At 37.0% G+C, this 26,238-nt stretch overlaps 1 protein-coding gene across 2 annotated transcripts; it reads right to left on the minus strand.

Moving 5' to 3' along the window:
- Positions 1-1,602: 1,602 nt before the first annotated feature.
- Positions 1,603-26,196, minus strand: LOC124796434 (eukaryotic translation initiation factor 2 subunit 2). Of its 2 annotated transcripts, XM_047260621.1 has the most exons (8): positions 26,007-26,196; positions 20,500-20,701; positions 13,275-13,435; positions 8,025-8,142; positions 2,752-2,784; positions 2,417-2,621; positions 2,067-2,340; positions 1,603-1,829 (listed from the first exon to the last, which is right to left on the minus strand). In XM_047260621.1, the coding sequence occupies exons 1-8, from the start codon at positions 26,022-26,024 to the stop codon at positions 1,785-1,787; spliced, it is 1,056 nt and encodes a 351-aa protein (XP_047116577.1). In that variant the 5' UTR covers positions 26,025-26,196; the 3' UTR covers positions 1,603-1,784. The 2 variants fall into 2 exon arrangements, with proteins under 2 accessions (XP_047116577.1, XP_047116579.1); XM_047260623.1 differs by lacking the exon at positions 2,752-2,784 and having other exon boundaries at positions 26,007-26,194.
- Positions 26,197-26,238: the final 42 nt, after the last annotated feature.

Raw genomic sequence — 26,238 nt, forward strand, 5'->3', positions numbered from 1 at the left:
GATCTGCCATACTCTAGACTGCCTAAGATACATAATAGTTATAAATATGTAGGCCTCGAACTGTTTAATATGGTCCCTAAAATTGTACAAACAGTATCTAAAAGTAAATTTAAGACAACATTGGGTCAATGGCTCAACGGTAAAGCATTTTACTCAGTTGGTGAATTTAAAGATTGTAATATGGCAGATTTGCAGTTTTAACATAGAGAAAGGTACCTCTGCCTGTAGTAGGACCTAAATTTGTATCAACAGCTTAGGATGATGACACAGTGTTATCAACATGTATATGATAATGACAGTGTCATCAACATGAATACTCCCTGCTTAATATAAATCTGTATAATGTTTTCCTTTTTATTGTAAAATTAATAATATACAAAATTCCAAATGTGTGCTATTGTACTACACTAAATTTCACATGATTTATATATACATTGTTAAGAGAATATAACCATCTTTATACTGTAATTGAACTTATTGATGAAGCCCATTGTATAAGAAAATACTGAACGGCTAATAAAGATTCTTATTCTAGAAAAGACAATCCCACTATCACAACTAAATTTTCAGCCATAGCTTTTGTCAGAAAATGAGAGAGAGAGAGAGAGAGAGAGAGAGAGAGAGAGAGAGAGAGAGCGCCCCCACACACACACACACACACACACACACACACACACACACACACACACACACACTATCACTCAGGCCCATATAACTGCCGCATCTGCAGTCTCTGAGAATTGGATCCAAACAAACCACATCTCAAGCCTCCCTGCCTCTCATCGGCACCTGCTAGACGAGTGGCAAAAAGTGGTGGCAGCACTGACTGCAAGCTGAGGGGAGTGGTAGGAAGGGAAGAAGCAGTGGGAATGAGGGAGTAGGGAAGTACCGCACATACTATGCTGCACCCAACCAGCAATGATGCACACCTCAAGTAAACAAACCATGTCATCTACTACGACAAAAACGAGATTTTTCCAGTGTTTTTTTCCCAAATTTCCACAATTTCCCTTACGTGTTTGAAATTCTCTGATTTCCACAATCTGTTGCAACCCTGTCTGATCTAAAAAAAAAAAGTGACAAGATGTACTTACTTCTGGATTTTTGTAAAATGTTACAGTGCTATTTATATTATAAAAGAAAAGTACTTTGAGTTTTTTTACTGTTCTTGCTATTTTGTAAACTCCCCTCCTTCATTCTCAAAATACTGAATACCTGTATTGCTCCACATTTTAGTATTTGTGTTTTACTTCTGCTTCTTACAGGAACACATTATGTATCAGTGTGTTATTGTCTTGAGCTACTCAAGCAGGGAAACTTATAACCGACAATAAATTGATAACTTTTTCTGTCACATTCCTTTAAGAATGTTACATTAAAATCACTACAATTCAAGCTGTTGCTTTTTGTGTGGTTTTCTTCAACTGAAGAGAATTAAAGATTGTGTTATATCACATCTTGATTTTTATTTTTTACATAATCTATTTAAAAAAGTCAACAATTTTCAGTTATTAATGAGTCTTGAGCTTCCATCATCAATATGGTGAAATTATTTTTTGTTTTCAAAACAATGGATTGATTTTAGGAATAAAAATCAAAAACTAACAGTACAGATCATATTTCAAACAGATAATGAAGGACACACATGCTAGAGTACAAATTCACATGATTGCAAACATCAGTATATTTCTATACAATTCTTCTGTATAATACACAATTCAGTTAAAGGAAATCTGTTGTTTCATTTAAATTTTTCCACATGAGGTATGAAATCACTTAGTTAATCAAGCTGTCTTCGCTCTGATAGCAGCACGCTTTCCAGTAACAGCCTGCACAGAAATGAAGGCATCAGTGTTATTAACTGAAAACTTAGGCAATAAACTGAGTGGATAATTCTGAACAAATCCAAAAGCATTACACGAAAAATTAAATTCATCAGAAATATTCAAAAGGTATAAGTCAACTCCTCATACATATCTGGATAAAATCATATTTTTACAAGAGTTATTTGGAATAACTGTTAATGACCAATGTAAATAAATAAAAACATAATTTACATGCCATACCTGGAAACCAGATTTGATGCTAGCAACGGAACACCTAGAACCACAAGTTTCACACTGCAAGAAAAACAATCTTGTATCTTTCTGCAGAATAGTGTCGGGTGATCTACAAGTGTGACACGTCACATATTCCTTGATATACCTCCTTAATACATTTTCAATCTGTTTCTGCTGGAAGCGTCCTTTAATAATGAGCTGATTGTTTCCATCTACAGACCCACTGGTTCCTAACTCTGCTAATAGGAAATCTAGTAAATGTTTTGGTTGCCGATGTAATCTGTAAAAAGATATCAAAATTAATATTTAAAATTACAAAATAAAGTAAGTTATGTAAGAGAATATAGGCTCCGTACGTTTTACATATTTCAGTGAAGTTGGCAAAAGAGGTTTTCTTTGTTCCAATACGAACAACCTGTGGAGGTCTCATGACAAACTTTTGTTTCTTTCCTGCTACCATGTCAGGATTTTTGTCTCGCATTATATCAAAAACACGGGTCAGCAGTTCTTCATAAGTATAATCACGATCAACTCCAAACCATGTTGTCTGGCTGTCTTCAACTGAAAACACAAAAAAATGTCTCACAGAAACTAATGTAAACACTATCAGTATGATGTTACATAGTGTCATTTAGGCATGAATCAACAAATATCAAGTCTATTAATGACACAAACTTGCAAGTTTCCTTACCAGGTTCTGGACACTTCTCAACCTCAGTGCAGCATGTTTGAGAAACACAAAATTATGAAAACGAGAGCCACAAATGCAAGAAAGCAGCATTACAAAAATACAGAATTGAACAGTATAATCCAAACTAGGCCTATTGCTTTTTCTTTTGAGAATCACAGCACAATTGAAAAAATATGTGCCGAAATCTGTACCTGCTATACCTTTACCTTATTTATACATACATGCATACAGACATACATAAAAACAAACAAAGAAAACATTAAGTATGACACTCACATAGAGTGAAAACACAGCAGCTATCTTTGGACGAAGCATCTGATGTTTTCTTCATTCATTTTGTAGAGTCTATTGATATAACAATAACACTAGACTCCTGCTAATCCAGCCATTCCTTGCACATATGGTTGCTGGATTAGTGGAAGTGTCAGATTACTGAGTGTGTCTGAAATTTAGATTATGAAAAGGATAATTGCTAATCACCATATAGCGGAGATGCTGAGTCGTAGAAAGACACAACAAAATGACTACCGAAAAGTTAGCTTTTGGCAAACAAGGCCTTTTTCAAAAATAGAAAAACTCTCTCTCTCTCTCTCTCTCTCTCTCTCTCTCTCTCTCTCTCTCTCTCTGTGTGTGTGTGTGTGTGTGTGTGTGTGTGTGTGTGTGTGTGTGTGTGTAGCGTGGTGTTTGCCATGAGAGAGAGAGAGAGAGAGAGAGAGAGAGAGAGAGAGAGAGGTTTTCACATTCGTTCAGCAAGGAGACAAGGCGTGCATATCAATAATGATGTTTAACTGATTACAAAATTCTCTGATCAATGGGCTGAATTGAGGCTGCTGCAATGAGTAGAAGAAAGAGTGCTGGTAGACAACTGGACTTGAGAGTCACATTAGAAAGGGGACTAGGAGCTTTATCAATAATAAGGTTAGCTTTCAGTGAAACTGTTTCTTCTTCAGATTTTTTCTCATAGCTGTTACAAATGTCTTGTGCAAACAACTGGGATAATATTTCTCTGTCCATCCAAGCTTTCTTCTGAGGACAATATTACATTGATAGTGTACTTCTGTTGCTGTGTTCATGGCAATGTGGATGCTTCAATTTTCCAATCACCATAGGCGGCTGTTTATGATTACCATTAACATTACAACATGCCATTAATGTTACACAATGTTTCTCTTGTTTGTACCTTCAAGCTTCCTTGTCATTCATGGCAGCTAATGTTTTTGAAGGAAGCATCTTGTGAAAGAGGCTGGTTTCATCAGCATTGTGCAAGGCACCAGCAGTTAAATATTCTCCCTCTATTATCTTATGTACCTTCTTTACAAGCTCATCTGGATGCTTTTTGCTACATGAGTGACTTTCTCCAGTGACTGTCAGTGAAGCACTTTATGTGATTTTTTTACAGTTTGATAGTCAGCTCTCCCTTGCTGCAAACAAGTTACTGCTGCCAAACTGTTAGTTATACGCAGCTGTGTCTTTTTCTTTATTGGGTGACTGAGTGGAATTATTTCACTGCACAGTAGTATGAACCATCTATAAACAAATATATCCTGTTCTTCATTCTCACTCTTTCTCACAACCTTCCATTTTCCCAACTCACTCTCTATTCCACATCTACATCTATACTCTGCAAACACCATGAGATTAATGGCAGAGGGTACGTCCCCCTGTATTAGTTTATTAGTGTTTCCTCCTGTTCCATTCATGCATGAAGTGCAGGAAGAATTATTGCCTGTGTGCGTCCAGTGATGATTATTATTATTATTATCATCCTCACGATCCAATTGTGAGCACTACATAGGGGGTTGTAATATATTGCCAGAGTAATCATTTCAAAGCTGGTTCTCTAAACATTGTTAATAGAGTTTCTTGGGATAGTTTATGTTTATTTTTGAGTCTTCCAGTACAGTTCCTTCAGAATCTCTGTAATACTCCTCCAAGGATTAAACAAAACTGTGACCATTCGTGCTGCCCTTCTCTGTATATATTCAATGTCCCCTTAGTCCTATCTGGTATGGGTCCCACAAACTTGAGCAATATTCTAGAACCGGTAGAACAAGTGATTTTTAAGCAATGTCCTTTGTAGACTAATTGCACTTCCCATGTTTTCTACCAATAAACTGAAGTCTACTTACTACCTGTTTTACCCATGACTGAACCTATGTGATCATTCCATTTCATATCCTTACAAAGTGTTATACCCAGGTATTTGTACGAGCTGGATGATTCCAACTGTGGCTCATTGATTTTATACTCATATGATACTACACTTTTCATTTTGTGCAGTGCAAAATTTTACATTTCCGAACATTTAGAGGAAGCTGCCAATCTCTGCACCATATTGAAATTTTATCAAGATCTGACTTAATATTTATACAGCTTTTTTCAGATAGTACTTCATTATGATAACTGCATCATCTGTAAAAAGCCTAATTTTGCTATTAATATTGCCTGGAAAGTCGTTAATATATAACATGAACAACAGGCATCCCAACACACTTTTCTGGGGCTCACCCGAAGTTACTTCTACTCTCCACCCAAGATAACATGCTGCGCGCTCCCTACCACAAAGTCCTCAATCCAGTCACAAATTTCACTTAACACCCCACAAGGTCATACTTTTGACAATAAGCATAGGTGCAGTACTGAGTCGAATGCGTTTTGGAAACACAGAAACACTGCATCTAACTGGTTGCCTTGATCCAAAGCTTTCAGCATATCATGAGAGAAAACTGCGATTTGGATTTCATGCAATCGAAGTTTTCGAAATCCATGCTGGTTGCCACTGAGGTCATTCTGTTCAAGAGAATGATGTGCCTTTTTACATGGACTGGGCAAAGTTTTTTGTTCAAGGGATGTGCAATAGTTTATAGTTAGAAAAAGGGCTAAATCAGCCAAAACTACAGTGCTGAATCTAACAGGGATTCCATCGAGGCCTGGAGCTTTGTTCAATTTTAACGATTTCAGCTGTTTCTCAACACCATTGACACTAATACTTATTTCATTCATCTTTTCAGTGGTACAAGGATTAAATTGGGGCTATTCTACTGGCTTTTCATTTGTAAAGGAACATTTGAAAATGGAGTTGAGCACTTCAGCGAAAGCTCTGTTACCCTCAATTCCATTTCCTGTTTCATTCACTAGGGACTGGACACAGACTTTGGTGCCACTTTACAGCCTTTACATATGACCAGAATTTCTTTGGGTTCAATGAAGTCATCACGCATTGCTCTCTTGACAGCCAAACATGTTTCATTCAGCATTCTCTCTCTCTCTCTACCCCCATGATTTTTTTTTACACCTATTATGCAGTATTCTGTTTCTTTACAGTGACTGTATACAATGGATGTTTCCTCCCACTATGAACTGTCCTACGGGGTACATATCCATCCAGTGCAAGGTGAACAATTCTTTTGAACTTGAGCCAGAGTTCCTCTACATTTCTCCTGCCCTGTGCTGAAAGTTTCAATTTCCTCAATGAGATATGACACTACTGATATTTTATCTAGTTTACTGAACATGTATATCTTTCTGCTTGGTTTAGTTGGCCTTTGCACTTTGGTAATAATTGTTGCCCATTTCAATGTGGACATCCTCAAAGACGTCATGTCTATTTGTTGCAATTAGATCCAATATATTTCCATCACCAGTGGGATTCCTTACTATTTGTTCTACGCTGTTTTCAGAGAAGGCATTTAATAATGTTTCACAAGATGTCTTATCATGCCCACCACTAGCAAAACTGTAATTTTTCCCAATTTATTGTCGGATGATTAAAGTCTCCGCCAATGATTACAGTATGATTGGGGAACTTACATAGAAGTGAACTGAGGTTTTCTCTAAAGTTCTCGGTTACATCAGGAGACGAGTCTGGTGGGCAACAGAAGGATCCAATAACTTTATGCCCACACCTGATACTGAGTTTTGCTCAATCAATTGCAGATTCAATTTCTATCTTAGTGGATATCAGTTTCTTGTCTACTGTGACTAATACACCACCTCCACTTCTCATTTGCGTATCCTTTCAATATACACTTAAATTTTACCAAAAAATCTCACTGATCTCTATTTCAGGTTTCAACCATTTGTGTTGAGAACTGTCGAGTAACAGATAACACTTATTGCTTTTTGATGTCGTAACTTGTTGCTCATCCAACTTTGTATTCAAAAGCAATGGATTTCTGTGAAGGACCTTAGTTCAACATATCTTAAGTTTCAAGTTTCTGCTCGAGTTAAATACCACCGAACTGTAAAGAACGCCACAATTTCAATATGGAAAACATTGCTTAACATCATAATGAAATAACATTGTTGTGCACAACAATATACAGCTGTACACTTCATTTCTGCTTGGACGACTGGAGGCCTGGCGTGGCCTAGATTGCTGAGAATTTAGTGGACAATGATCAAATGAAGGATAACACAAGAGAGGAGGGGGAAAAATAATGGCACATGGTTACAAAGTTTAGGAAGGAGTACCAGTTTTTTAATTTATGTTGTCAGTGACAAACATTAAGAAATGATGAAGCGCAGCCCACAGAACATGGCACACAGTTCTGGCAAAGAATGATCCCGTAACATAATGAGAGGAATACATTCAAAATTTTGCAGAAAGCAGATCTATTAGATCAGATAGTTTATTAAAAAATATAAATAAATAAAACAACTTTGAAATGTGGCACACAAGAGGAACTAGAGGTACAATGACTGCACAAGGAACCAATAAACACCAAACCAAAGTTTCCCTACAATCCACCAATATCTTCTGATACCATGACAAACTGCACTGACCAACTACACCATAATTTAGGAAAACAGTGCATTTGTGTGAACAGTGCACACTAAAAAGCACTGATTAGTAAATTCATTCAGTCAAATTCATGATTTAATTGTTATGTATGTGAAGACAGCTTCAAAGATAATTTTGTGTGTGTGGGTGTGGGGGGCATGTTTCTTTTCCACTGACTGCTGCTATTCTCATGAGTATGACAAGTTATTGAAATTTGATGGGCATGCAATCCAAAAAACCACTGCATGTTTTACCATGATACTGACTTTGCATTTGGTACAACCCAGTCCTCAAACACAACAGTGCCACAACAGAGGTCTGGTGAATTATGGGGCATAATGATGACAACAAACATAACATTAGTATCATTAACAGTGGACATGGGCTCTTCCCAACTGTTTATTAGAACTATGGTTTTTCTTTTAGGAGAATCTTTCTCAAAGTGAATACCATCTAGAACTATAGATATGTAAGACATAATGCAGCATACCATTTTCTTTATCTTCTGCTTTCTCCTTCTCGTCTTCAGCAACAAGTTCATCCAGATCTTTCCTTTTCTTCTTTTTCTTTTTGGTCTTTGAGAAGTCCATATCTAAATCAAATGTGTCCTGTAAAATGATATGAACAGTAAAGTAGTGTTTCATTTGACAACTCTTCACATTAGAGAAGCTTTGAGTTCCAACTATCGCTTTTCAAACAGATATTGTTCACTGGCTTTCTTTTCCTTTTGAGATGGGTCGAATGTGTTCTCTACAAACCTACAAACATCAACTGACTGGTGAATCTTACAAACTTGCAAATTTCAAATGGAAAGCTAGTATCAAACTAGTGCTGCTGAATAGAACTTTGAACGGAACATTTTCTGCATGAGAAGTTTTTTTTTGTTAGTTATATTTTGTCATTACCATCAAAATCCTTCCTGGTATTCAGAAGATGAACTATACATAAGGGAAGAAACAATTTGGAAGATGACACTGGAATTTAAAAAGATTGGTAAAAGTGTACGCAGAGTGTCCGTGGCTCTTCTGTCACATGCTGCTGTTGCTAATGGTTTGTGTGATGAATGCTAAGAGGTGAACCTGGTGTATCATGAGTCAGATGTGGATAGTCAATCACACTGCTTGTTCATAATTTCCTACGCTTCGTAAATGAAGTTTGTTGGTACTTTGTGCTGCTAGGTTCCAAGTTAACTATAGCCTTGAAAACATTCACTAGCTTTAACACAACCCATCCAATTTATCACATTCCAACCTGATCTATATCTCTGACAACACTACAGATCAATTTGTTACCACAATCATTTCATGGTCTCGTGCTCACTGGCTCTGCCTACTCTCAACCAAATTATAACATTCTTCTCAAAAGCAAAAGTAATCAATTCATATTTTCCATCAAAAGAAATCATTTAATTCAACTATTCCCATTGCCTAACAAATTAACCATGATCAAAGGCAACGAACTGCCAGCAGCGGCACACGACAGAAGACTTATGGAGTGCTATCACAATTATTTGCTATGGCGGTCCAACTCATTTCTCCTTGGTTGTCAGATGTAATATAAATACAAATTTTGAAGCTGATTGATTGTAACAGGCAGAATAATATTAACAGGCCCTAAACTTAAAAGAGGGAGTGCATCAACAGCAACCTGTAACACAAGAAAAACTGAAAGATGGACTGGTGACTGCCAGTTATGAAGATACATCATGGAGCACAACACTACTTAGGACAATGTAGAAAAAGCCAAGTTCTCTTTTGCACAATTTTTTACCAAAAATTGTTTTTTTTCCCAAATAAATGTTATTTTCTTGCTGTTAAATGACAAAATATATGATCAGAATATAATAGAGGGAAACATTCCACGTGGGAAAAATATATCTAAAAACACAGATGATGTGACTTACCGAAGGAAAGTGCTGGCAGGTCGATAGACACACAAACACAAACATACACATGAAATTCAAGCTTTCACAACAAACTGCTGCCTCATCAGGAAAGAGGGAAGGAGAGGGAAAGACTAAAGGATGTGGGTTTTAAGGGAGAGGGTAAGGAGTCATTCCAATCCCGGGAGCGGAAAGACTTACCTTAGGGGGGAAAAAAGGGGTATACACTCGCGCGCACACACCCATATCCAACCCTGCTTGTGTCTGTGTATGTGTGGTTGGATATGGGTGTGTGTGCGAGTGTATACCTGTTCTTTTTTCCCCCTAAGGTAAGTCTTTCCGCTCCCAGGATTGGAATGACTCCTTACCCTCTCCCTTAAAACCCACATCCTTTCGTCTTTCCCTCTCCTTCCCTCTTTCCTGATGAGGCAACAGTTTGTTGCGAAAGCTTGAATTTCATGTATATGTTTGTGTGTCTATCGACCTGCCAGCACTTTCGTTCGGTAAGTCACATCATCTGTGTTTTTAGATAAAATATATGATCATTTGCAATTGAATTATGTACAAGTTTTCCCCTATGCTATACTGAAGAGGTATTTTAATCCATATACACTATCCCACAAGATTTAAGTTTCCTTCCTTAAATACTGTTCAACTTAATGTCATGAAGAATTTCACACGACAGGAAATCATTGCAACATACATAAACTTTCAGACACAAAAGTGTCAATTTGAGGGCCCTATTTAATTGCACTAATTATGAACCAAATTATCGTTAGAAATTTTTGGGATAACTGTAACCCTAGTTTCAGCAGACTACAGGAAAGGCACTGTTCTCCATCAAATTCAAATGGGAAAATTTGCCACAAAACCATTTCACCTGAAGACTAGATCAAGCAAGCAGGTCCAATATAGACAGTGAAGAACAAACATTACAGCACGTGAAAAGTTTTGGTTGTACGACACATAATTTCACACAGTATGATTAAACACCTTTCTGTGATATTTGCATTCTTACTTCACACCGTAACTTATATAAGATACTTGAGAAAGTACGAACAGACACCCATTTGACACATACCAAAGTAGTAAGAGCCTACTATCAGTGGAGAAACTTTGAGTAACAATTTCCTCTTGTTCAAGGAATCAGAGACCTGTCAATGACAAAAACAGAACATTGAAAGGGTAGTTTATTTGGGAAGTCTGTGACAGGTGTATATCTGTTTATTGATCACCTTGTTAATAAAGGATAGCTTCTACTTGTCAAGTCAAAATGCTTCACTTATTTTCTCTCTCAATTTGAAGCACTAAGGGGTGTAGAATAAAACAAAGACTGTGATTACGAAAAGGATGTACGGAAAGACAGGGTTTCTTGATACAATCTACAATTCTGTGCTTCATATGCAGTTGAACTCTTTATTTTTGGTCACTTACTCTTATCTTTTGAATTTAGCTTCATAAGACACCACCTACACAACAGTCATAAGATATGTACTCAACAGACGGGCAAGTAGAAAAGACAACAGGTAACATTAGCTCTGAAAAAGAATTTCATCAACAGGCTAAGTAATTTTCATTTTTTCTGCTTATTACCTCCTTTATTTGGTAAAAAGTGATCTAACACACACACACACACACACACACACACACACACACACACACACTTATTATATTCTAAGCTGGATTTTTCATCGAGGCAACAAGTTGTGGATCTCTTACAAGATAAAACACACAAATTGTATGTCAAAAAGTCACGAAAGATCACAAAAAAGTAACCTCATAACATATCAAACCATGCAGGCCTGAGCAAAAGACTTGACACTGTACGAATATAAGTGTAAAAAGTGTGACATTTTTGTACACTTTAAGTGCACAAAGAAACTGACAGATAAATTGTGACCCCAACAAATAAAAAAGAAACTCCTTCAATTATCATATCAACATGATCTCTTCAAATTTACTGAACTTGAAGCATTATAATTAATTTCAGCTGTTAGCGTTGTACCAGATGAAATGAAAACATCTTTAGAGTCAATATGGAGATTTATATTACTAGTGTGGAAAGGAATGTAATGTGTAGTTACAAGAGACTGGAGGTTTTCTGCTCACAAATACACAATTAAAAGTAACTTTAACCACGGAAAGTGACTTTTTGAACTTTTGAGTACTATCACTGAAATGAACAAATCATTACAACAAATACAGTTTCCACTTATGTTTAACTGATTCCACAAATATATCAAATGAAGGATCCATTGTTTAATAAGGACGTAAAAAGTAGGTAACATGAACTGAACAAAACTTGCAGTAGAAAACGCTGCAGGAGACGTGATGCATAAAATGACATACAAATTTTTCTTTTAAAACACAGAGCTAAAACACCACTCAGAAAATTCTCAAAATGTTTGCATAAAGGATTAAATGCTCTAATAAACAATGAAGGACATATTTAGCAACAATAGATAGTTTTTCAGTTGAGACTAAAGTACTGAAAATGGGACTTGTTCATCTAAAATTCCAAAAGATTGTTGCAGTGTTTTGAGCTTTCTGATTCACTTGTGCAACTTTAAAGTTGTTTCCCAATTTTTGCACCGAGAAACAAGCTTAAAACCAGAACCAGAAACACCGTGAACCCAAAATGAAAGTATAGATATTAGTATTCCATATTTAAAAAGACTTTCTCAAACTTATTCAAGAAGGCCGACATCAAAATTTCTTTTTGCACAAATAAGAAGTTAGGACACTGAGTACCTCACATCATAAAAGAATATACAAGATGTATTCAATAAGCAAAGGCTGTTAGCTACATTTAAATGTGGCAGCTCAGAACAAAGTTGTGAGAATATAGTGTCATTTATTGACTTCTTACAAGACCACTAAGTCTCAGTTTTGACTTTTTAGTCATTTGACTATGGGTGGAATGTAATAATGTCTTGAAAAATCCATCTCCATGTTGAGAAATGTTTGCTGTAATGCAATCTGAGTGTGCAAAAAGGCTCTACAGTTGTTAAAATTTTTCGGGAGTAGTGACCACTTTATGGAGCAATATAGTAGTAAAAAAGAAGGTTAGATAGTGGTTTCAATACTTTAAAAGAGTTTGCACAAATGGGTGTGATGAGCAGTGGAGTGGCAGGCTAAGCACCCAGACCGATAAAATCGTGCAACAAGTGGAGGGGGGACTGCAATCTGATTGGTGACTGGTGCTCTGACTGACGAATTTCTAACTGTTAAATACATGTTAGCCAAAGTATGTGGTTACAAGAAAGTAATTACACATACCCAGAGATGAATTTTTTGAGCCTAGAAATGCCATGCCACCTGGATTTGCATATTATCCTTTCAGGACATATGCCTCAAACCAGAACGTTGGCAACATTACGTTTGATAACAGCTTGTGATGCAGGTCCTAATTTTATTACCTTATTTTTCTTGAAAGGGGAACACTACAGGCGGTAACAACTATAATGTTCCATATCCTCATCAGCCAACACACCCTTTGTTTCAACAAGTCATAACTCATCCCCCACCGTCACTCCCTTTTCCAGCCATAATATTTCAGTTTCAATCGAGCAGCATCCTGGTTTTTCTACAGGCAAGTAGTGCAATATTAAGTAGAAAGCTACAGTGTAATTAACTTCAGTGCGTGATTGCAACAGCATATTCACACGTCACTTTTTCTCAAGTATACAATCCCATTATTTAACCCGAATCTTCAGGTATGACTAGCCATACATCTCCTTACATGTTTTACAATTGGCCAATTTCTCTCTCCAGTTTTGAAAGATATATAGGTTACTTCAGAATCTAAAAATTTATGGTCTTTAACTGCCTGCATTTCCTGGACATCTGATACTTTACCTCAACTGCTGCTTCTTCCTGTAGAGCTTCAACTTCCATTGGCCCTTCCTCCTTTATTTTATTAGTCGTATCGGGTAAGGCCCCGTCAAGCTCTTCCAAGTTAAAAGTCTTCTTCTTCTTTTTCTTCTTTTTACCAAAATTTTCAAGATCGAGATTGGTATCTATCATAACGAAGCAAAAATTAATACTTATACAATTCTCCAGAACTTAATCAAAAATTTTATAAACATTAAAACTAGATGAAAATACTGCAAGCATTAATACGGACTACTGAAATTGTTTACATTTTCAAAGCATATGCTTTTCATACTGAAACTGTGAGGAGGAAAGATAGGTAAACAACATCACAAAAAGCTGGTAAGGAGTGACTTAGAATGAGATTTTCAGTCTGCTGCGACATGTGCACTCATATGAAACTTCCTGGCAAAATAACATTTTGTGGCACATTCAAACTCGGGATCTTTGCCCTTCACGGGCAAGTGCTCTACCAACTGCGTTACCTCAACCGTGACTCATGAAATGGGGTGGGAGATGAGAATGGGGAGGAGGTGACGGCACAGAGGGGGTGGAAACTGTTGGGTGGAGGTTGTCGGGACAGTATGTTACCGTATGTTGAGGCCGCGATAATTACAGGAGCAGAAAACGTGTTGCATAGACAACTCCCATCTCCAGAGCTCAGAAAAGCTGGTGGTGGTGGGAAGGATCCAGGTGGCTAGGGTTCACAGCAGCCACTGAAATCATGTGTGGTATGTTCAGCTCCATGTTATACCACAGGGTGGTCTTCTTTGCCCTTGGGCACAGTTTGGTGCCGGCTGTCCATCCTGATGAATAGCTCGATGGTAGTCATACCAATATAAAATGCTGTGCAACGATTGCAGCAGAGCTGGTAAATGACATGACTGCTTTCACAGGTGGTGTGACCCCTAAGGAGGTACAATAAACCTATGACAGGACTGGAATAGGAAGTGCTGTGGGTGGATTGAGGTGGTTTTGCACCTGGGCCTTTACAGGTAGGTGATCCTTGTGGCAAGGTGTTGGGACTGGGAGTGGCATAGGTATGGACTAAGATGCTGTGGAGGTTAGGTCGGCAACAACACCACTTTAGGAGGGTTGAAGTATCTCAGGCAAGATGTCCCTCATTTCAGGGCATGATGATAGGTAATCAAAGCCGGCGAAAAATGTGGTTCAGCTGTTCCAGTGTGGGGTGGTACTGGGTTATTAGGGGACATTCCTTTGTGGCTGGTTCTTGGGGGTGGTAGGAGGATTGGGATGTGAGGGGAAATGGTGCGGGAGATCTGTTTGCAGACTAGGTCTGGGGGACACTGCCTGTCTGAAGGCACTGGTGAGACCCTCAGCATACTGAGCAAGGGAGTTATGCTACAGTTTCTAAGCTTGCAGCTTACAAGTTAATTGCACACATGTACAAATCACCTTATGGCTTCAATGATACTGCCAATGCTAATCAATTCCTTTACACACTACCATGTGATTTTCTTCATACTTACAGGATTTGATTGTCTATGCCTAGGCATCACTTTCCTAATGCAATATGGCGCATATCCATGTGAGCACAAACTCCATCTGATTAGGTTGGTGAAAACAACCTCTAGGCTAGTAATTAGTGGAACTATTCGTAGAAGATCAGCTAATTATACTTATGCCAATAGAATAAATAGTGGTATCAGGGAATAGTTCGACAATCTTGGGGCAGTATTCATTGACCCAAAGAAGTTTTTAAACGATAAATGCCTGGTGAGGGATGACCTACACCTCAATTTGTTTGCCTCTATGAATTTCAGTAAAATGTTCATAGACATGAGTAAAATCCTAAAAAGCACGGGAAACTGGTACATTATGATGGGAGTGACAGAGCACTAGTACAAATGGAAAATCAAAAGTATAGATACCAAAGAGGCGATACATGTGAAATCAGTCAAAAACAAAAATGGGCAACTGATGCACTGGGCTATCCACAGCAGAACCCCCAAACCTTAAATAGTCTAAAATAAATGAATTTAAAATTCTGCTTTCAGAATGTGTAAATAAATAAATAAAAAATCTGCCTAAATAAATCTTGTGGAGGCTTCTGCATTCTTGTTGTTTCTAAATTAAGATACAAAGTAAGAGAAGATTTAAATTATTTAAATGAAGAGAGTGTGTCAGAATACAGTGATTATAGCAATTTATAGCATTCCTGGATGTGTTTTAACACAAATGTTCAAGCTAAATTCCAGTGCCTCTAAAAAAAACCACATGATTGCAACAGACTTCAACAACTTAAATGCTTTAGTTGATTGCTGTGATCCCAAAAGATTTTGTGACACAATACAGAAATCTGGTTTCATGTTGAACTTTTCTGAAGGCTGTAGACAAAACAGCAAATCAGTGACCTGCGGTCATAATATTATTACAAACTATCAATCTGAAAAGAAAAATTAAAGCCTCCAGAAATGTTTATAAAAAGGAATTTCAGCAGAAGAATTATGGATTTATTCCACAATGATCTAAGTACTATAATCTGGCCAATAGATCACTACAGTTCAAGCACTATAAACTATGATATATCCTTAGATTGTTCTTTTAGATATATTTAATGAATCTTTTCTTCCTAGATCTTGGCAAAAGAAAGTAAAATTAAGTAGATTACACCAGGAATAAAAATTTCTAGTGCCATAAGAAGGAAATTACACAATAATTTAAAACCAAACAGAAATTATGATTTCATTATGTATGTCAAACACTATAAACTGTACTCTAGGAAGCTGTAGTTGAAAAAATAAATAAATAAAAATAAAATGGCCAATGATACTTTCATCCTCCAACATAGGAATAAGACAAAGGCAGTGTGGTAAGTTGTTCAGTCAGAATTAGGAGCCAAAGTTAAGTCATGATGTTTCGAAACCTCCATTTGAAAATTATGCTGTAATAAATCCTTTTCAGATGTCAAATTTTTTCAATGAATTCTTCTTAAATGTAGTGAGGTTTGATGCATATATAGAAGGTGGTAAATTTCATAAGCTTGGAAAACCACCCAAACAGTTTGCAAGAATTATCCAAAGGGTTGTGGAAAAGGAAATTTTGCCTTTCAAGAACAAACTTCATTGAGGTGGGAAGAAATACCCTCATTTGTAATCAAGAGAGTGTATAATACCCTTTCATAATCACAGGCAGTTGTCAGAAACCAATATTTTGACCAGGGATGTTTCCCAAATGTATTAAATATGTTGAGATAATATCACTATTCAAAAAGTTATTAACAGGGTATGTGGGGAACTACAGCCCCACCTCTCCTCTGCCAGTACTTTCTAAAGTGTTTGAAAAGTTTGCAGCAAAAAATATTTGAAAATTTCTTACTGTAAATGACAATTTTTAAAAACCAATTCAGATTCCAACAAGGAAAAAGCATTGTAAATGAAACTGATGAGTTTATTCAAAAGACAAGCTCCACATTAGATAAGGGTAAAAAGGTCAAGAGAATATTCTGTGATCTGACAGAAGCTTTTGATTCCGTGAACCACTCTTCACTGTTACACAAATTACATACATACGGAATCAGACACAATGTTTTACAACAGTTTACCTCTTAATTAACAGGGAAGAAATGAAGAGAACTTATAACTTCAAATTCAAGAAATTACTCCTAAAACTGGAAAACAAATGGCCAAGGAATCTCGCAAGGTTCGATATTGGGCTCGTACTTGTTCCTTTTCTACGTAACAACCTACCACTTGCTACTGGTGCTCATTTATCATTTGTCTGCCGACGATAAATCAGTTCTAATAGAAAATGAGGCACCTGAAAGAACTCCAGAAAGTGGGAAACTTTAATCTTCATTCCATCAAAATTGACTTAAACTATGTAACTAAAACCAAAATGATGCAATTTGCAACTAAATTGTTGGAACGAAGTGAATTAAAGGTAATTTGCATTGATCAGAATATCACAGAAGCAAATCATGTGATGTTCTTAGGCCTTAATCTTGATAAAAATTTAAACTGGATGTACGCACAAACGGCTTAGCAAACTAACTTAACAGCTTAAGTTTTGTGTAATATATTTTGTCATGTACCACAAGCATACATGCCAGAAAGCCTGTCTATCACTCTTGAGTCAGTTACTTGTTATGGCATAATCTTCTGGGGGAATTCACCAAACGTCAAAGGGCTCCTAGTAATTTTTTAGGAGGGAGATTTAATTAGGAACATGTGTGCTGCCAAATAACATGCATCATGTCAGCCACAGTTAAAAAAAAATCTTTACATATATGAGAGACTGTTGTTCTTATACAAACATCAACACACACTTAATTCTTTCTGTCTCAACCACAACTACAGCACTCAGCACAGACAGAATTTTAAACTCCCAGCACAATGCTTAAAACTCTATGCCCAAATGCCAGAGTATATGGGTTAAAAATTTACAGAAAACTAAAAGGCAGTAATATATTTAACGTGGAGTTAGGTTCACCGAAAAGACTACTACTCTATAGCTGTCTGGTGGAAATGTGTTCCCATTTTACTGAAGAATTCTTTGAGGACAATTTTACAGTTTGAACAAGGAAATTATAAATTTACTTTTTTACACTGGAAGCTGAAGTATGTAACTTTGTAGCAACATCTCAGAAATGATTAAAAAATATGTAAAAACCCGATATGTCTCCATTACATCAAATCAGCAATCATTTGAGATTTTATGTTATGAGGTGAATAAATCTATTTATTTATCTAACTTATGGTGTAATAGACAAGCCTCAACAGAAGTGCACTTGCATCAGGGCCATGAGACGAAGAGAGACGAAAGCTTTTGGCTCTTTTTACATGCCACACCTTCCTCATTAAGAAACAAAAACATTTTGAAGATACTTAAATTCTATGAAATATCCAGCTCAGCTACTGTCTGTCACCTAGCACATACCTGAAATATAGAGTAATATATGGATATAGTGAAGTAAAACAATAAGATTTTTTTAAAAAGTCAGAAAAAGATATTACTGACACAAATGTGACTACACTGTGATTATGGGGTGTGAACTGTAAAAATAGTACTACAAAAGCCATTATTTTTATAGCCTTTTATTTAGGCTACCAGTTTCTACTCCTCAATAGAGCCATCTCAGGCTCTGTAGTATGGATGACAAAAAGCATCCAATTGTACAAGCATATAACAGGGAACCAATACCTGCACCTAGTTTCCACAGAACACTTCACAAGCAATATTTGAACTTCACACATGTCCCTATAATACATGTGTAAAGAGTACACATTACTCATGATGTCTCCTATCGACAATAGGTGTAAGTATGCTTTTCTAACAAAGAGATAGAGGGGCTGGCAAGTACTTACCTCAGCTCAGTACAGCCGATAGATACACAAAAAACAGAACCATAATTTACGTTCCTAGCTTTTGGAACAAATGTTCCTTCATCGGGGAGGAGAGAGGGGAAAGAAAGGGAAGAAGGGAAAGTAGATTCAGTTACTCACAACCCAGGTTATGAAGCAACAGGAAAAGGAAAACAGGGAGGGTAGCAAGGATGGAGGCATGGTTGTCAGAGGGAAGCCAAAGATATTCTACTGTAAGTACTGTGCCAGCTTCAAACCAAAGAGGATGCATACAGAAGTAAAGAGGTATATAGTACAAAGATAAACACAACTACGTAGCATGAAAAGATGCGTGAATGGCTAAAGAGGAAAGGGAAAGAGGAGAAGACTGAAGAGTAAATGGGAGTGAGGTTGTTTAACGTAGGTTCAGTCCAGGGGGATGGCGGGATGAAAGGATGTGTTGGAGTACAAGTTCCCATCTCCGCAGTTCAGAGGGACTGGTGTTGGGTGGGAGAAGCCAAATGGCACATACAGTGTAGCAGGTTCCTAGGTCCCTAGAATTATGCTGGAGGGCATGCTCCGCTACTGGGTATTGGACATCTCCTAGGCGGACAGTTCGTCTGTGTCCGTTCATGCGCTCAGCCAGTTGATAAATGACATGTGTAGTTTCACATGTGGCCCTGCCTTGAACTGTGTATTTTTTACCATTAGCGGGGCTGGAGCAGGTGGTTGTGGGGGGATGCATGGGGCAGGTTTTGCAGCGGGGTCGGGTTACAGGGGTAGGAACCGCTGGGTAGAGAAGGTAGTCTGGGAATATTGTAGGGTTTAACAAGGGTGTTACGGAGGTTAGGGGGGCGACGAAAGGCAACTCTGGGTGGTGTGGGGAGAATTTTGTCAAGGGATGATCTCATTTCAGGGGTTGACTTGAGAAAGTCATATCCCTGGCGGAGTAATTTTTTGATGTTTTCGAGGCCAGGATAATATTGGGTGACAAGGGGGATGCTTCTGTGTGGTCTGGGGATAGGAACATTGTTGTTGGACGGAGAGGAATGTATTGCTTGGGAGATCTGTTTGTGGACAAGGTCTGCAGGATAGTTGCGGGAGATGAAAGCACTGGTTAGGTTATTGGTGTAATTGTTGAGGGATTCGTCACTGGAGCAGATACGTTTGCCACGAATACCTAGGCTGTAGGGAAGGGAGCGTTTGATGTGGAATGGATGGCAGCTATCAAAGTGAAGGTACTGTTGTTTGTTTGTGGGTTTGATATGGACAGGTGTGGATGTGAGCTTCAACAAGATGAAGGTGGCTTGGGTTTTGGAGAAGGACCAGGTGAAATTCAGATTCGAAAAGGAGTTGAGGTTATGGAGGAAATTACGGACTGTTTCTTCACCGTGAGTCCGGACCACAAAGATGTCATCTATAAACCTATACCAGGGTTGTGAGTAACTGAATCTACTTTCCCTTCTTCCCTTTCTTTCCCCTCTCCCCTCCCTGATGAAGGAACATTTGTTCTGAAAGCTAGGAACGTAAATTTTGGTTCTGTTTTTTGTGTATCTATCGGCTGTACTGAGCTGAGGTAAGTACTTGCCAGCCCCTCTATCTCTTTTTTAGTATTTGTTTCACATCTTTATATGAGATTTTCCATTAATCATTAAGTATGCTTTTCGGCATTCATATCATAGGGCCTGCAAAATGACTATTGAGAAGTCTAAACTGGTAGCCTAAATAAAACGCTATACAAACAGCAGCTGTTAGAATACTATTTTTACAGTTACTGCACATTGTCAATGATCAAACACAGTATCTGGCGTTTGTATATAGTTTCTTTGTAGATGAAGTGATGGCAAACTTCTGACTACTTTAAAGATGTATTACTGAGCTTTCAGTCAATATGTTACTTTTATTACCGTCAACCTCCATTTCCTTTGGAGCTTCTGGTTCAGCTTTAGGCAGCGGCTCCTGATTTTGTGGTTCCTGGTTTTCCTTATCTGTTGTTGCTGGATCTCCCGTTTCATTTCCATCCTGTACAGTGCCCTCTGCTAAAGCTGCATCAATGTCAAATGTGGTCTTCTTCTTCTTCTTTTTCTTCTTTAATGTTGGGTCAAAAATCTTTCAATAAAAACAAAAGCAAAACAATGAAACTTTATGAAACAAGGACATACACCTTTTTATAATTTACTCAAGTTTCTATTGGAAATAAGTTGACCTAATAAGCTTGTACTGTGAAAGTTAATGCTGCTCTGAACACAAGACTATTAGGAAATTTTCAATACATGAATTTCTTCACCACAGTCTGATCAAATAGTATGAATCTGGACATAATTTGTCAACCAACTGTGTAATGTCTTGACTGATTATTATGTTGTATTCCTTCTTAAGGGACAATTACAACTCTAAAGGCTAATACTTAATATTCTGCTTTTTATTTCTGGGTGCACCAACAGCTATTTATATTTTGTCCTTAAGTATAACAATATACTACACATGCCGTATATCAAGCACATGATTATCTTGTTTATACTATAGCAGAAATAACATTAACAGTAGCCACAGACTGTTAGTAGCATCAATATTATCATATCTCATAAATCAGAATACCTTCAGCAATAAGGCCAATATCTACCTTTAATCAGATGATTAAGTAGCATTACAATATCATATTGGGTAAATAAGGCACTATACAAAGATCACTTATGTATTTCAACCACACAAATTACTTTTCTGCTTCATTTCTGATAATGCACACAGGTATATCGTGGTCTGAATGACTATTCAGTGTGGCAAATGATGTGTCAAATACAAAGAAGACAATATTCTATGTAAAATGGATAGCAATGAAGTTTCAAGGCAATTACAACATTTGTTAGATGGAGCTATGAATAGAAATAATGATGACTTTTGTCAAAGAACACAATTCCCTTCTCTACCCTGTAAGACAGAAAACACATTAGTTTTCAATCTGCAGATAGCCGCCATCAAATCAAGAAATTTGAGCCATGAGAAACTATCTGGTTGCAAACAGTTCCTAATCATCAAAAAATGGATCAAAATCCTAAGTTAAATTTGAAACCTCTCTGCAGAGTACTGTGATGACAAAACTGTAAAGTGTCGTCGATAGACAGAGCACAAGCTCATACTGGACAATGATAGGGTACAAAATTTGTTATGGCTTTTTCAAAGAGCCAGACTTGACTCCAGTCTGAATTAATTCAAAGAAACTATGACAAACCTAAATTCTAATGGCTGGACAGATTTGAGGATTTGGGTCCCTCTCCCCCACCCAATGGGAGTCCACCACATTAACCATGATACTATCTCAATCAGTGAGATTCTGGTGCAGTCTATTAGTAAGGTGGAGAGGTCAAGTTTAACAGCATCTTCAGTTTCATCCAAAAGATTTTGTGCCAGCACAGCAATCAACCTCACATGTGTTTGTGTGTGTGTGTGTGGGGGGGGGGGGGGGGGGGGGGGGAGGAGAAGGATTGCCTTCTCACATCAATAGGCACGATGCTTGGCTCTCTTGATATAATTTGAATAAATCTGCCAACTGCAAACTTGCAATTTAGAATGCTCTTTCAACACAGCATCTGATGTTGTCAATAAGATTTGCTTTGGAGTGCTGCCTTAAAAACTGCACCAAAAGTTTATTATTTTTTCTGTGCACATTTTGCTCAAAATGAATGACAGTTATTACCTTCAACTGAAAAAGTTTTAAGTCTTATATATACTACAACTTTATACAAGATATGAAACTCCCTGAAAATCCTATGAGAACACAAATAGGCCTACACTTTTACTACAGAAAGAAGAGTCCTAATAATTTAGAAGTATCCAGTTAGGCCTTAACATTTTCCAAAATTAATCTCAAGCTGGTTTCTAACCATTTTGTTTAGCATCAGCTCTTTTCAAAAGAAAATTTTCAAACAGCTACTGACAGCATAGGTGAATCGGAGGTGCACTGCTTCAAAGGGACAAAGTGTACTGCTCCCACAAGAACACAGTGCACTCAGTGTTGATATTTGTAAATTTTTTTCAGATATCTAACCATTGCAAACTCATAACTATCACTCCTATAATCAATTACTAGGCATTTCATCACCCAGTAAGGCATTAGTACCATGTGGAAGTTGATAGCCATCGTTTATTTTGGAGCAACATGTTTATGGGCACCTTTCAGGTTAATTTTTGCTGTCCTAGATATTTCACAACTCCCTTGATGGAAGAGTGGTAAAAACTGAGCACAACAAAACTGAAGATTGCGGTGCCACCAATGAGCTGTAATCCGTGGTGTAAGCAAGATGGCGGACACCCCTATTTCAGGCTCATACAAATATGGCAACTATAATGTCACTCATTACATGCACAAACACAAACATTACAAAAAATATTTTACTGCAGAAATAACATGGATTTAATGAACCAACTGCAGGAACTCGGGTTTTTTTTAATTAATTTTTTTTTTAATTTTTTGAGACAAACTAAATATAATGACAACCCTAATATGGAAGACATACCAAAACAAACAGTAATCAGAAATTTCACTTTAACTATACAGCTCAAGCAAAGCCTATGACACCGATAACGCACAACTCATTTCATCATAAGATCCACCCCTAGTAACAAACAAAAAACTAAAGTTCCAACCATTAACAACACAGTGAACTAACAATTCCAAAACTAAAAACAGTGAGTAGCCAATAACTAACGAATTAAAGTAAGAAACTGACAAGCCAACAAAAAGAAACTTGCCAGAATACAGAGTAACTAAGCACTAAATCCAATGCAACATTAAGAACACACACACAAAACTTATAGACAGAGAAACTCAATCTCGGAGAGCAGCACCACAGCCGATATAATGCTGTCACCAACAGCATGCAACCATAACATCATGTAAAACTACATAGGTACATTATAGGTTCCACAAACTTCAGTTGACCCCTGAGTACAATTACCCCAGGCTCATTCTTTCATAGTTAGAGAAATATTACTGCAGGTGATTTTGCTGTGGACATTTCCACCCAATTTCTTGCTATACAATGTTTGAACATTTGAGCAGTCAATTATACTCTATAACTACCACAAAACATACCACTGAACAACTACACTTATAACAGATATACTCTGCATGGCAAACTGTCAAAATAGGTCTACATAAGTAAAGACGCTGTGCAGGGTAGCTAAATCTACACCTATGCAACTCCAAGCACCATAAAAGTTATCTAGAGTAGCTGTAGTCCTGTCCACAGTTTGGCTTTAAGAATACTGAAGAATGGGATACAACCTGTCAGCTTTAAGAAATGATGTCACAAGTTACCACAGACGATGAATTGCAAAGACACAAACAAATGTTGAGAAATAAAGGAATGTAGTACAGAGAAAACAGATCCTAGATATATATCATGTATATCCATATTCCAAATGTAATGTTACATATATCACTTTCTTTACAGTAGAAAGTTCTAGTATCCTATTCTTTAGTTGATCTATAAAGGTCAACTGAAGGATGTGATACAACTGCTAAAAAACTGCATGAAACACCTCTGTTAACATAAATAGGTTGTATCCAGTACTTCAGTTGTCCTACTAAGAACTGAAGTATAGGAAATAAATTTTAATGCATCGATTTTTTCACCTTCCCCAGTACCACAACCAACTGAAGAATAGGAAACTAGCACTAGCGAAGGTGAAAAGAACGACACAGGTAAAATACTTCCATTGATATACATGTCAACTGAAGAATAGGCTACAACCTACACAATGCAACTGGGGTACTCTTCTTCTTCTTTACTAGTTATAGTATCAACAGACAAAGAGAGAATTCAGAATTTGTACACAAATGATTTAAAATTACCATAAGCAACAAAATGCATAAACAATATCTTTCTCTTAATAACACATTCATTTATTTTTATTTAGGACTATGACATTCTGCCATAGAAGATAACCGATTTATTATTTACACCTCAAAAGTAAACAACTAATATCGATGACTAACATATGAGGTAATTCGTCAAAGCCGACAAGTTGTATCCCATGTTTCTTAGCAGCCAAATGTTTTTGAAGTGTTGCGAAATTGTCAGCATGTACAGTACTGACTTGGAAATTTATTTATTTATATTTATTTCTACTGAAAAAGCCATACTGCACCATCCTTGCCAGATCCGATCAGAATTTGTCTATGCTTTGTATTATGCATGCAATGTACCTGACATGTCATACTGATATGCTGAATGATCAAATAGCAAAAGAAATGTTAATATTAGAACTAATAGTACATTATTTTATTGTTTACACATTTTCCAAATATTTCTTAGCCATCTTAACATCCTTAGGCGTGGCTTTAGCACAGACAACTCTATCATCATCTCAGGAAATGATGCAATAGGCAAAAACAATATGGAGTAAACAAAGAAACCAGATTCAGTTTTTCTGTAAGAAATTAAGATGATTAGTGCCTTTTTCTATTTATTTAATGTGGAAAACGTTCCAGTTTGTATGGTAATAAAAAATGATACTTCTTTGAGAAATAATCATACTTCAAATATCAACTCAGGAGGAGGTATATTACAAAGATGGAAATCATAGCTAAAGATTAGATTAGATTCAGTTTTCATCCCACTTACTAGTATAGGTCTACATGTTCAGTTACACCAAAACTGACACTTTGTATTTAACTGAGACCCACACCCTTAAGGATTCCCCATTGTACTCTATGAACTTCTACAAACAATGAATAGGAGATTGTTAAGGCTAGTTGCACAATTTACTGTCGAAGAGAGAAAGAATGGTTACGTGCCATCAAACTTTAAATATTTATGCATCCGATACCCTATGTGTTATAGATACCACATTAATCCTCAAGTACATACTACATCCAATTATTTAAACTTCGGCGATTCTTCACCGTCTGACAATTCTATATTTTCTGCATTTTAATAACATCATGAACGGAATAAATTCATTAACATTCGTGCTTTTTTTAACACACTTAAACGTTTGGTTCAAGTTGATGTGATTATCAATCTGCAACCCAAGGTGTGTGTTTCATTGTTTACACATTTTCCAAACTGTTATTATCTATTTCAGCATCCACAGGTGTAGCTTTCACAAAGACAACTCTGTAGAGTGCTTATCACACAACAGTTTCGCTCATAAACAACTTTCTGCTTACAACTACACTAACAACACAATAAAACCACTTGCTTTGCCTATAGCTCAATTCAGCGATCGATCAGTTCCATTTTTAACACACTAACACGTACAAAATGCTGACAACATACATATCAAAGTAAGCCTATTTCAGATCTGCATTATGATACGCAAATATACAAGACAATTTAGTAGTGCTAATCCTCAAATACAAATACTTATTCGCATATGTGTACATAACCTACATAGCACTGTTGCTTACCGACTCTTCATCCGCCATTTTCGGAAATATCTGCGACGCCTCTTACTGTATGATTCTCAAAAGTCACTAACACTCAATCGATTTTTACGCAGTCTTTATACCTCCAAATGAAATCATACACCACAATATTGCATCAGCCTTACTTCTCCATTGACACAGCCACATGCAATTGCAAAGATTCCTTATGACACCGAATAGTGCTGCCACCTCTTCAACAATAACATTGCTGCTC

This window comes from Schistocerca piceifrons, chromosome 4, assembly GCF_021461385.2.
Source record: "Schistocerca piceifrons isolate TAMUIC-IGC-003096 chromosome 4, iqSchPice1.1, whole genome shotgun sequence".
NCBI lineage: Eukaryota > Metazoa > Arthropoda > Insecta > Orthoptera > Acrididae > Schistocerca > Schistocerca piceifrons.

What these genes read in the sequence shown, in the direction of transcription:
- LOC124796434 (XM_047260621.1), bottom strand. An exon ending in AGGAAGAAGCAGCAGTTGAG is followed by an intron (nt 8,143 to 13,274) that starts GTAAAGTATCAG and finishes ATCATTTTACAG; the next exon opens with GACACATTTGATTTAGATAT. An exon ending in AGCAGAAGATAAAGAAAATG is followed by an intron (nt 2,785 to 8,024) that starts GTATGCTGCATT and finishes TTTCTCAAACAT; the next exon opens with GCTGCACTGAGGTTGAGAAG.